This window comes from Lipophrys pholis, assembly GCF_963383615.2.
Source record: "Lipophrys pholis genome assembly, chromosome: 3".
In the NCBI taxonomy this organism is placed as follows: domain Eukaryota; kingdom Metazoa; phylum Chordata; class Actinopteri; order Blenniiformes; family Blenniidae; genus Lipophrys; species Lipophrys pholis.
Window position 1 is genome coordinate 21,952,629 of NC_137627.1, and position 12,643 is coordinate 21,965,271.

General features: G+C 37.2%; 1 protein-coding gene across 1 annotated transcript; it reads right to left on the reverse strand.

Moving 5' to 3' along the window:
* Positions 1-283: 283 nt before the first annotated feature.
* Positions 284-5,337, reverse strand: LOC308107314 (galectin-4-like). Its single transcript, XM_080459596.1, has 5 exons — positions 5,054-5,337; positions 4,158-4,246; positions 3,279-3,482; positions 2,108-2,221; positions 284-379 (listed from the first exon to the last, which is right to left on the reverse strand). Exons 1-3 carry the CDS (start codon positions 5,135-5,137, stop codon positions 3,350-3,352), a joined length of 306 nt encoding a protein of 101 aa, XP_080315722.1. The 5' UTR covers positions 5,138-5,337; the 3' UTR covers positions 284-379; positions 2,108-2,221; positions 3,279-3,349.
* Between the last annotated feature and the right edge of the window lie 7,306 nt (positions 5,338-12,643).

Consider the following 12,643-nt stretch of genomic DNA (forward strand, 5'->3'; position numbering starts at 1 on the left):
AGCCAATTATGTCAGGTGGGACCTGCTGACCAGCCCGACACAGGCCCACATGGACACCGGCCCACCGGGATTGTGCCCGGTAGGGCAGATGGCCAGTCCACCCCTGCTCACCCCCTCCCCTCCCAATATACTCACCCGGGTCACCCCCTCCCCTCCCCGGCGCTTTAAAGGTTAGCTGGAAGGTTGCACGGGGCACATACCCGAGCAGATTCACTTGTGATTTTGCATTGTGTATGTGCCTGTTGAAGCTTCAATAAATATCCTTGACAGAAGAACTCTGTTTCATGATTTTATTCAAAGAGCAGTGATAAAGGAAATCCACAACACTGCATTTCATGTGTCTTGTCTTGTCTTACTCCATGTTTCCTCCTGTTCACTCCTGAAAACACAAATAGAAAGACAAAATGACACATCAGTGTGTGTGTGTGCATGTGTGTGTGTGTGTGGGGGGGGGGGGGGGGGGGGGGGTCACGCGACCAATGGCCAGTTGCTGGATGGGCGGGGCTAACAGATTCACGTTCAATAACAGAGTATGGTAACAACCCAGGGTCTCGAAACCTGAGACCAGCCCAAGGAGATTGGTTAAGACGCAGCCTGGTACCACAGGGTACCTGAACATGACGCAAAGGTATAAATTCCGGCACAGCACCACCCGGTGCTAAACAACACGCCACAACGACCAAGTGAGAGAGCTTTGTCTGGGCAGTGTTGGTTAGATTAGCCTGAATCTGATACATGCAATGTGTTTATTTTCTGTGTCCTTGATAACGCTGCATATGTTGTGTACGACTTTCACGCACGCCACCGCGAGTACGAAACTCCCATTTCTCCACCTCAGACACCAGAGACCCGAGTGAGCTAAGCCACCGCGACTCTGAGTCCTGTGTGAAGGAACCGGGTTTCGGAACAGAACCTCGGAAGAACTCTCTCTCCTTCTCCGCCTCTAGTGGTTGCGTGGGTCATCGCAATCCCTCTTGACATCCACCTGGTTGACGCATGAAGTCATTGCGCTCTCTCTCTGTGAGCCACCACACACCCCTAGTGGTCGTCACGGTCACCACACTGAACCTGACGTCTGCCCTCTGGTATGCTGGAGATCAGTACACCCACTCACACAGACCTGCCAACGTCTGCCTCCACCTGGTGGATATTTGAGGTCATTACACCCATTCCCTCTCATCACTCATCACTCATCACGCACACACACACACACACACACACACACACACACACACACACACACACACACACACACACACACACACACACACACACACACACACACACACACACTATCATTGTACATAGTTTTGTTGTTTAGTACATTAGATCGCCGTGTTAGATGACGTTTGATACTTAAATGTGTTGATTTATGGAATGATTTGAGAATTACTTATGAATTAATACACTATTGTTAATAAATGCCTGTTAACTGAATTGAACGATTCCTGGTGATTTCTGTGTATTTATTCGCTGGTTTGTAACAGTCTGTGCTCGGATCTGTGACTTCACTTTTATTTAAGATTGTTATATTTTACAGTGAAATATTATCTCACTTAAATAAACCTTTTCCATATGACACTGATATTTTGGTAATTTGTTATTTCCAGATTATCTGGTGGTGCCCCATTTTATTATAAATAAATAAATAAATAAATAAATAAATAACGTACTTTTTCAAATAAAATGTTTTCATTATGAAATAATTTTCGATAATTTATTAATTTTATGTAATTACTCAATTACTTTAGGAGTTGTAAATGAGTAAATGACAGTTTGCTTCCATTAATATTTTAAGTTTTTCATAAATTACTTTCAGTGATTTATTACTTTCAGTAATCTATTATTTACAGTAATTTAATGCTGATAACCAACCAGAAATCCCAACACATTCAAACTCAGCGAAAACAAAACAAACTGAAGCTTTTATCTTTGGTCATTATTGTGCTCGCTCCCATTTCTCCAGGATACTGATTCATGCCACCTCCTGCCCCCCCGGCACAGACACAGAAAGCATCAGCCCTCCAAAGTCCACAGAAATTCACTATCATTTCCTCTGGACTTGTAGCAAAGCACCAAGCAGCATGTGGAGGAATTCAACATTCACCTTGGTAATTATGATAGTTTGGATGGAAACGTCTCCCTCGATCTGCAACGCACGGACTCTATCCACATGCAGACGAAATGGGAAGGTGTAGAAGTCTTTCCCATTCACTGTAATCTGCCAAGAAACAACTTCATTAGATTATATATGACAACAATATCATTTCATACAATGTTAACGCAGGTTAAGGGAAAAATAAGAAACCTGTTTTAGAGATGAATGATTGGGTAAAAATCTAATTAAGTTCTTTGATTAAAGTTCAAGGTTAAGATACTTCTTTTTATAAGTAAGTAATAATGTTGAAAGAACTAAGTATTAACTATAATTAAATAGTAGAGAGGGAGCGATATCTAAAAGCCAGCATTCCATTCCATTCCATTCCATTCAATTCAATTCAATTCAATTCAATTCAATTCAATTCAATTCAATTCAATTCAATTCAATTCAATTCAAAATATTCACATTTACATCCCATTTTTCAGACAAATAATATAGTATATGAAAAATGCCCTCAGGTAATTTGAGTTTTGAAGAAATGAAGATCTAAAGCAGGAGTTTTGTCTCTAATTGGGTAGATTAATGAAGATCGAAAGGTTTGAACATGAATTTAAATTGTGATTGTAATCAGTGTTGGAATGAATTATGAATTTCTGAATTATAGCAAAGAAGGTGGTTGAAATATATAAGTTGTACTTAAGTATGAGTAACATTGCACACGTACATATTTTACCATTGCCTAAAATAATACATGTAGAAAATCCTATTGTACAAGAATAGGATTACAACTCTACCTCTTTACAGTAATGTCTTGACAGAGTATAGTAATCAGTAATATGTATTTGATCATTCTCTCCAGCTAATATCAACAAGTAATTCCCAGTATCTTGCACAACTGTGATTATTATTATATTTCCTTATAAACTGTTTTGACAGAGAGGACTTGACATTTTCTTCCATTTGAACACACAGACTCCAGTTCTCATCCTACAAATGCATGTTTCTTAGTAATAGGGCTCGATTAGTCGGGGAATAATCAGGTTTTTCAACATCATCAGATTAATCGCTAAGAAACATCGTTACAACAATGGAACTGTAATTAACATGAAAGTTAAAAACAAATCAGTAGAAATAAGTGATACAGATGAAAATGTTTGTACGGTGAGTTTGTTCTGACCTGGTAGCCTGAAGGAGTGACAGAGATCACCATATCAAAGGCCCGGCCTATTATGAAAGGCAAGAAGTTCTTCACAATCTCCTTGCCCCACTCGCCATCCCGGCGAGTGTTGAACACCACTTGGTCCCCTTGTCATGGCGAGGATTGAAGTGCAGGGCGATGTCGTTGGACTCAGAATATCCACAGAGCAGGTTGGTTTTAAACCTGCCAGGTTTGGACAAAAGACGTGGATCACTGAGTCCTGCTGGAACTGATAAGTGACTTCAGTGCTGAAGAAAAGCAAACAGTGCAGGTGCGGCAAAGTGCAGGAAGATAAAGGAAAGTCTCCCCGAACAAAGGAGCCTGAGATGTAGTGATACAGTCAGGTGTTGGAACTGTGTACTTTGTCTCAGAACAACTAGTAAAAACATCTTTAAAAACTGAAGTATTATTATTTTAACAAAGAAGAGGTGCAACATTGTAAAAGTGGCAGGTCTCCATTGATACACACCGGTGTAAAGAAAGTGGCTCCACACTGATGTGGAAGAACCAAAATGTAGCTTTAAAACATGCATGTACACTAATCAACCATAACATTATGACCACTTAAAGTCAAGTCAATACTTCTCCTGTTAGAGGGGAATTTGACATAATTTGATCTTCACTGTTGAGGCACGACATTGAGAAAACAAATACAAATGTGAGGATTGTGAACGAGTTTGACATCGACGGGATCAGAAAATCTCTAAAACTGCAGCTCTTGGGGGATGTCACTGGTCAATATCTATCAAACGAGGTTAGAAGTACCAGCTCATCCTGATGGAAATACACCGTGAAGCTTCAAACACATTCAGTTCTGAACTACTGAGATGTTGGAGCACTTTTTCTTTCCAAACTAACCTGGTCATGTCTTCAGGAGTGGAGCCTTCGAAGGAGATGGACGAGCCCTGATTCAGACCCCCATCGATCGGCCCCAGGTAGGGGATACTCTGGAATAAACAACAATAAACATCAGTCGTGTAGGTTAGACACATCAGGAAATCTTAGTCATGTAGATTACTGATCGATGGCACGCCGCTCAAAATGTAAAAAGTTTTGCAGCTTCAAAAATGCAGCATTTTGTTTCTTGTCTGCTTTAAGTTTCTGTTATGATAAAGATTCACTAGATTCATAATGGAGATCCTCATGCCATCATTTCTAATTGTGTCAGTATTGCTAATGTTGGAAATGTTACTGTATACTGTGCTGAAGTACTGTGGCCTGCTGATTTTTCAATACTCTTATAATGTGGATTTTATCCTGTATTCATATGGTTATATTATAGTACAAATTAATTGTGTATTATAGTTCAAATGTAAGTAGTGACTTGGTTTTGGATGGAATTTGATATTTGTTGCATCATCAGTTGATCTTTACATCTGTGAAGATTCGATAAACGCTCTAAGTACTTTCACTGAATGGAACTGAGGTCAGCTGCAATCTCTCATTCAGATCCATTAGCTTTAACCTACTTTACTTCATAGAAAAATACATTAACACAGTATTTTCATTTCAAAATGTCTTTGTTTGGTTTCTATATGATGTAAATTGAAATCTATTCTAATGATTTAAAACATCTTTTATCAGCAGGAAGAAAGAATAAACTCAATAAATGAATTAAACTGGAAGCAATTGATGACAAGTGGTATTAATTTGATGCTCTGCTAAAACACTTTACCAATGATGCTGGACGGAGGAAAACATTTAAATCATTTTACATCGTTAGCAGTGCAGATGGACTCATTTTGAATACTTACAGGGTTGACGACTTTCATGGCAGCAGTTGGTGAAATGGACCCAGAGACAGAAAGAGAAGCAGGATGGCTGAACTCCGGCTTCATGTCTCATTTTATACTGGTGGTGTGGGCGGAGCAGGGTGTTGATCAAGTAGTTCCAGAGAAACACGGCGTAAGGGCATGTTGAAGATGTTGATCAAGCACAGCTACACTGAGGACAGATGCTTCATGGTCGAACGCATTACTGTAGTTTTAAGAACGATGACATCGTTATCTCTGTGTTACATTCAGGACATATTTACACTGGAACTCTTCTTGTTTTGTTGGTTTAAACGTGTGTGTGTGTGTGTGTGTGTGTGTGTGTGTGTGTGTGTGTGTGTGTGTGTGTCTGTCATTTTTGTGTCTTTCCACCAAATCAAATTTAACACTTTTAAGCATTACAATGAAGCTGACACAGCTTCTAAAGATATCTAAAGATTTTGATATAAAACTGTATCATATGATGCATTTATAAAGTTTCAGTAACAATTGAGAATAACAAACATTTATTGACATTTTGAGAATAGTTTATCTACATGATTGTATCTTTTTCAACATTTTATTCAACATTTTTTGACAATGTTGATCATTTATCTGTTTCAACCATCCAGGCTCTTCTTATAGCAGTTGTTTGTTTCCATTTGTAATTTTTTTATACTTTCAGAAATTCATTTTAATTTTTTTCAGCTGTTTTAACATTTTTTTCCCATTTCTTCACATTTTAGTTCTTTATTTTAAAAGCCCTTTTTAACCCAGAGATATGAGTCCATTTGAAAACGACTCTGGTCTAAATTAAATCAAAATAAAATGTTTCTCACCATAAAATATATTGAAATATATGTATTTCTTAGCATGTTTTGTCTGATCATGATGACTCAAACTAATCTTTCAAACACGGTGAACCTACATAAGAAAGAGAGAGAGGGAGAGAGAGAGAGAGAGAGAGAGGGAGAGAGAGAGAGCAAGAGAGAGAGAGAGAGGGGGGGGGGGGGGGGGGACCAGCAATGTTCCCTGCTTCCCACTGCAAGTCACACAACCATCGTTTTTCAAACTCTTTCAACATATCACACGAGAAATAAAATGAAAAAAGTAATAATAATAAAATAAAAAATCCCAATCTCACAAACAGTAAAAATTCAAAATATTTACTCTCAAAAACATTTAAAACTACAAATCTGATGTGTGTGATGGCTAACAAGCAGTGCCATCGCTATAGGTACTATAATGTTTACAGCAGCAGCGACTAAAAGCACATTGTGTAAATACACAGGTGATAAACCAGGAAATTTATGTAGATTTTACACAAAAAAGGCCATGTAGTGTATTCATATCAAATTAAAAAAGGGCCTTGGCTTCACTGAAAAAAAAAAGTAGTCTGTCACACCTAATATTTTAGCATTGACACAAGGCAAATAATTCATTTAGTTTGACTTGAAATATTCAATTTCATGTAAACCAATTTTCTGAAGGTGAAGCAAACCAATTGTTTCAAGTTTTTCCAAAATAGAAAAGATAAATTAGCCTTATTACTTAATATAAATAATCCACTTCATTAAATCTGATTATTTTAACTTGAGGTAAAACATCTTTGTATAAGGGCAAAAAATACTTTTTCATAATGTGATGTATATAACATTTTATTTTGCCAATGCTTTTAATCCTTGTCGATTTATACTCGGAACAAATTGGTTTTTAAAACATCATTTATTCTTCAACCTCCATTTTTCTTAGCCAAATGTCCAACACTACATTTTTCAAAATGGACAAAGATGGACAGTCCTTCTCAACCATAACACAGGGTGTTTTTTGTTTTTTGTTTTTTCAAATCCTGAGAGCAACCAAGAAACAATCGCATTTTCAAGTCAACATACTGCATGTATAAGAGTACATTTTGTTTTACCTGAACAGAACCAAACTAAATACTCAACAACTAAAATAAATCAGAAATGGTAACAGAAATTTTCCCTAAAATAAAAATGGGTATCAGATGACTTGTGTGGATTTTCTCAATTACATAACCTGTAAATGTTTCTGTTTATCTGTCCTCAGTGTAGCTGTGCTTGATCAACATCTTCAACATGCCCTTATGCCGTGTTTCTCAGGAACTGCTTGAACCACACCCCCAACATTCCAATAACAGAAACAAAACAAGACATTGAGAAATCAAACAAGCATTTAAAAGATAAAATGATATTAAAACAGTTGAGCAGACCTCAGGTGTTCAACAAGTTTGTTCCACAAGTGAGAAGCAGATGAACTTAAAGCTGCTTCCTTTTGTTTGGTTCTGGTTCTGGAACACACAGTAGACCTGTCCCAGACCACCCGAGGGGTCTGGATGCTTCATGGTCCAAGACCATTCAACACTTTGTCGAGCAGCAGGAAGATTTTAAAATCCATCCTTAGACTCACAGGAAGCCAGTGTGGTGTTTGGAGGACCGGTGTGATCTGGTCCAGTTTCTTGGTGTTTGTAAGAACTCTGGCAGCAGCATTCTGGATCAGCTCAAGCAGGTTGATGCTGAAGTAAAACTCTATTTAAATAATGTTGAAATTGAAAGGGTTTATGAGTAATAATAGATGACAAGCTTGTTTGGAAACCTCACATAGAACACGTAAAATGAAAATTGTCCAAGTCTATTTCTGTTCTTTACAAAACTAAAGACTTACTGAATAATAAATGTCTACATTTATTGTATTGTTCACTTGTGCTGCCTTACATGACATATTGTGTGGAAATATGGGGAAATACATATAAAACTAACTTGGATCTAATAATCAAATTGCACAAAAGAGCGATTAGTATCATAAATAGAGCAGGATACCAGGATTCCACCAATCAACTTTTCATACAATCATCCACATTCAAATTTCTGGATATTATATATTTAAAAACATTAGAAAATGTGTTCCGTGTGATGAATAATAGCATTCCAGATGGTATTCAAAAATGTATTTTAAAGAAAGGCAATTTATAATTTAAGGGGGTGTTAATGTTTGAAACCTGTAAAGTAAGAACAAATGATAAATGTAGATGACTAAATATATATAGACATTAAAGTTTTAACCAGTCCCATTTCGGCCATCACCTGTTGCAAAATAGGCTGTGTGATTGAAAAATTATTTTTGAATACCATCTGGAATGCTATTATTCATCACACGGAACACAATTTCTAATGTTTTTAAATATATAATATCCAGAAATTTGAATGTGGATGATTGTATGAAAAGTTGATTGGTGGAATCCTGGTATCCTGCTCTATTTATGATACTAATCGCTCTTTTGTGCAATTTGATTATTAGATCCAAGTTAGTTTTATATGTATTTCCCCATATTTCCACACAATATGTCATGTAAGGCAGCACAAGTGAACAATACAATAAATGTAGACATTTATTATCCAGTAAGTCTTTAGTTTTGTAAAGAACAGAAATAGACTTGGACAATTTTCATTTTACGTGTTCTATGTGAGGTTTCCAAACAAGCTTGTCATCTATTATTACTCATAAACCCTTTCAATTTCAACATTATTTAAATAGAGTTTTACTTCAGCATCAACCTGCTTGAGCTGATCCAGAATGCTGCTGCCAGAGTTCTTACAAATACCAAGAAACTGGACCAGATCACACCGGTCCTCCAAACACCACACTGGCTTCTTGTGAGTCTAAGGATGGATTTTAAAATCTTCCTGCTGCTCGACAAAGTGTTGAATGGTCTTGGACCATGAAGCACCCAGACCCCTCGGGTGGTCTGGGAAAGGTCTACTGTGTGTTCCAGAACCAGAACCAAACAAAAGGAAGCAGCTTTGAGTTCATCTGCTTCTCACTTGTGGAACAAACTTGTTGAACACCTGAGGTCTGCTCAACTGTTTTAATATCATTTTATCTTTTAACTGCTTGTTTGATTTCTCAATGTCTTGTTTTATTTCTATGATTGGAATGTTGAAGGTGTGGTTCAAGCAGTTCCTGAGAAACACGGCGTAAGGGCATGTTGAAGATGTTGATCAAGCACAGCTACACCGAGGACAGATGCTTCATGGTCGAACGCATTACTGTAGTTTTAAGAACGATGAGATCGTTATCTCTGTGTTACATTCAGGACATATTTACAGTGGAACTCTTCTTGTTTTGTTGGTTTAAACGTGTGTGTGTGTGTGTGTGTGTGTGTGTGTGTGTGTGTGTGTGTGTGTGTGTGTGTGTGTGTGTGTGTGTGTGTGTGTGTGTGTGTGTGTGTGTGTGTGGTGTGTCATTTATGTGTCTTTCCACCAAATCAAATTTAACACTTTTAAGCATTACAATAAAGCTGACACAGCTTCTAAAGATATCTAAAGATTTTGATATAAAACCATATCATATGATGCATTTATAAAGTTTCAATAACAATTGAGAATAACAAACATTTATTGACATTTTGAGAATAGTTTATCTACATGATTGTATCTGTTTCAACATTTTATTCAACATTTTTTGACAATGTTGATCATTTATCTGTTTCAACCATCCAGGCTCTTCTTATAGCAGTTGTTTGTTTCCATTTGTAATTTTTCAGAAATTCATTTTAATTCTTTTCGGCTGTTTTAGCATTTTTTTCACCATTTCTTGACATTTTAGTTCTTTATTTTAAAAGCCCTTTTTAGCCCAGAGATATGAGTCCATTTGAAAATGACTCTGCTCTAAATAAAATCAAAATAAAATGTTTCTCACCATAAAATATATTGAAATATATGTATTTCTTAGCATGTTTTGTCTGATCATGATGACTCAAACTAATCTTTCAAACACAGTGAACCTACACAAATAGAAGTTTGCATGTTCTTATATGTGCATGGTACTCTAATATCCTGCCACAGTGTGAAAACATGAGTTTAAAGTCAATTGGTAACCCTAAAGTATCTGTAGACAGTATTGTGGCCGTCTGATCCTCTGTAGTTGCTTCTGATGGATGGAAAATATTGTAGATAATCTTAAAGAATTGATCGCATACTTTGCATGCAGTCCTTTCTGAAGACACCGGGTGGCGCTCAGCCCCACTTGCCCCTAGTGACCAGTCGCCCCTGGTTATACAGATGACCCTCCGGCCAACATGTACACGTTTAATACATTCATTACTTATTTCAATGCACGAGGTGTCAGAAAGCAGACGTCTTCAGAGGATTGGATCTTCATATGAACAATAAATAAATCTCCCCTGCATCGTCCTTCACTGTATGTACGTGTGAACATGATCACTATCACGTATGGCCCAGCGGAGATATGGGACCACCGTCCGTTGTAAGACTTCAGCACCGTCAGGATTTGTCTGAATAGCTGATTTGAGGATTTAGATGATATCATCTTGCCAAGTCAGTCCATTAACTTCAACTCCTCACCATGTGAAGACAAGTTCTTATGTCTTGAGAGAGAGAGAGAGAGAGAGAGAGAGAGAGAGAGAGGGACCAGCAATGTTCCCTGCTTCCCACTGCAAGTCACAGAACCATCGTTTTTCAAACTCTTTCAACATATCACACGAGAAATAAAATGAAAAAAGTAATGATAATAAAATAAAAAATCCCAATCTCACAAAGAGTAACAATTCTAAATATTCACTTTTTCATAATGTGATGTATATAACATTTTATTTTGCCAATGCTTTTAATCCTTGTCGAATTATACTCGGAACAAATTGGTTTTTAACACAGTTTTCTTAGCCAAATGTCCAACACTACATTTTTCAAAATGTACAAAGATGGACAGTCCTTCTCAACCATAACACAGGGTGTTTTTTTTTTTTTTTTTCAAATCCTGAGAGCAACCAAGAAACAATCGCATTTTCAAGTCAACATACTGCATGTATATGAGTACATTTTGTTTTACCTGAACAGAACCAAACTAAATACTCAACAACTAAAATAAATTAGAAATGGTAACAGAAAATTTCCCGAAAATAAAAATGGTTGTCAGATGACTTGTGTGAATTTTCTCAATTACATAACCTGTAAATGTTTCTGTTTATCTGTCCTCAGTGTAGCTGTGCTTGATCAACATCTTCAACATGCCCTTATGCTGTGTTTCTCAGGAACTGCTTGAACCACACCCCCAACATTCCAATCATAGAAATAAAACAGTTGAGCAGACCTCAGGTGTTCAACAAGTTTGTTCCACAAGTGAGAAGCAGATGAACTCAAAGCTGCTTCCTTTTGTTTGGTTCTGGTTCTGGAACACACAGTAGACCTGTCCCGGACCACCCGAGGGGTCTGGATGCTTCATGGTCGAACGCATTACTGTAGTTTTAAGAGCCGTGACATCGTTATCTCTGTGTTACATTCAGGACATATTTACACTGGAACTCTTCTTGTTTTGTACATCAATTTTAAGTAAATGTAATATACATTTTAAGAAATCAATGCAATAGTGTTTTGGTTTAAACGATACACAGGGGTGTGTGTGTGTGTGTGTGTGTGTGTGTGTGTGTGTGTGTGTGTGTGTGTGTGTGTGTGTGTGTGTGTGAGTCCCTCAAGATTTTCTTTAATTATGCATCTATTTGATGAAATATTTTGGTTTTACAGTATCGTTGCTACTAGTTGACCTGGTCCGTGTTCGACCAAGGGACCTTCGATTTTCCTTTTGATATCGGAAAACGGAAAAGCGGAAACCATCCGACTTTCGAGACGACTCGTCTGCCGTTTTTCGTTTTGAAATTGAAAATCCATTAGTTTCTTTAACAAAATTCGGGAAATAAAATACGACCGTAATTCTTCTTTTTTTGTATTATTATTATTATTATTATTATTATTATTATTATTATTATTATTATTATTATTATTATTATTATTATTATTATTATTTTGTACCTTTATTTAGAACCACATTGAGATTAGTCATCTCTTTTACAAGTGGGTCCTGGAGAGCTGGGGGGCTTGAGGGTCTTGCTCAAGGACCCCCAGTGCATGCTTATTGGACTTTCTTTTTCAAGCTTGATTTTCCGGGAACTCGTCTGGCTGCCCCCCTGGTGGTATTCTTGTATAAATGTAATGATTAAGACGTCTAAAAATGTCTTTGGATGGTTGCGCCAACTTAATTGTGAACATGAACCCCAACGGCACGACTACTGGTGAAATCTATTAGAGGGTTTTCAGAGAGAAATGTCCAAAGATCAACTCCAAGCTGAAGTTGTTTCATTACTGCTGAGGCGAGCCGCGTAGGACGAGATTAATTTATGATATACAGTACAAGATTAAAATCACGGCTTTTCATTGATCAAACCGCAACCTCACAGCGCCCCCTACTGTCAGAAGCAGCACACTTGCTGACGGTCCTCAGAGCTCATTCATCACATTAAAAGAAACATTTTTCAGGAGAGAAAAATACACATTAAAACACATTAATAACTGCAAATGTGAGGCTACAAATGTACTTAAAATCAGTAGGGTTAATTTGTACTGACACTATAATATTTATACATTCTATAAAACAAATGATACCGTTTTGCATGTTGGTTAATGGTTCATAATATCATATAAAATGTCTTATTAGTGTTGTTCTTCTTGATGGTATGACTATTAACAACCTGATGCAGCTTTGAATGCAGTTGTGTGTTAT

Bases quoted from the DNA above. Each gene is read 5' to 3' on its own strand.
- LOC308107314 (XM_080459596.1), bottom strand. From the start codon at position 5,137: ATGAAGCCGGAGTTCAGCCATCCTGCTTCTCTTTCTGTCTCTGGGTCC. The intron at 4,247-5,053 runs GTAAGTATTCAA...TGTTTATTCCAG, and splicing joins CCATGAAAGTCGTCAACCCT to AGTATCCCCTACCTGGGGCC. The intron at 3,483-4,157 runs GTTAGTTTGGAA...CAAACCTGGCAG, and splicing joins ACTCCTGAAGACATGACCAG to GTTTAAAACCAACCTGCTCT.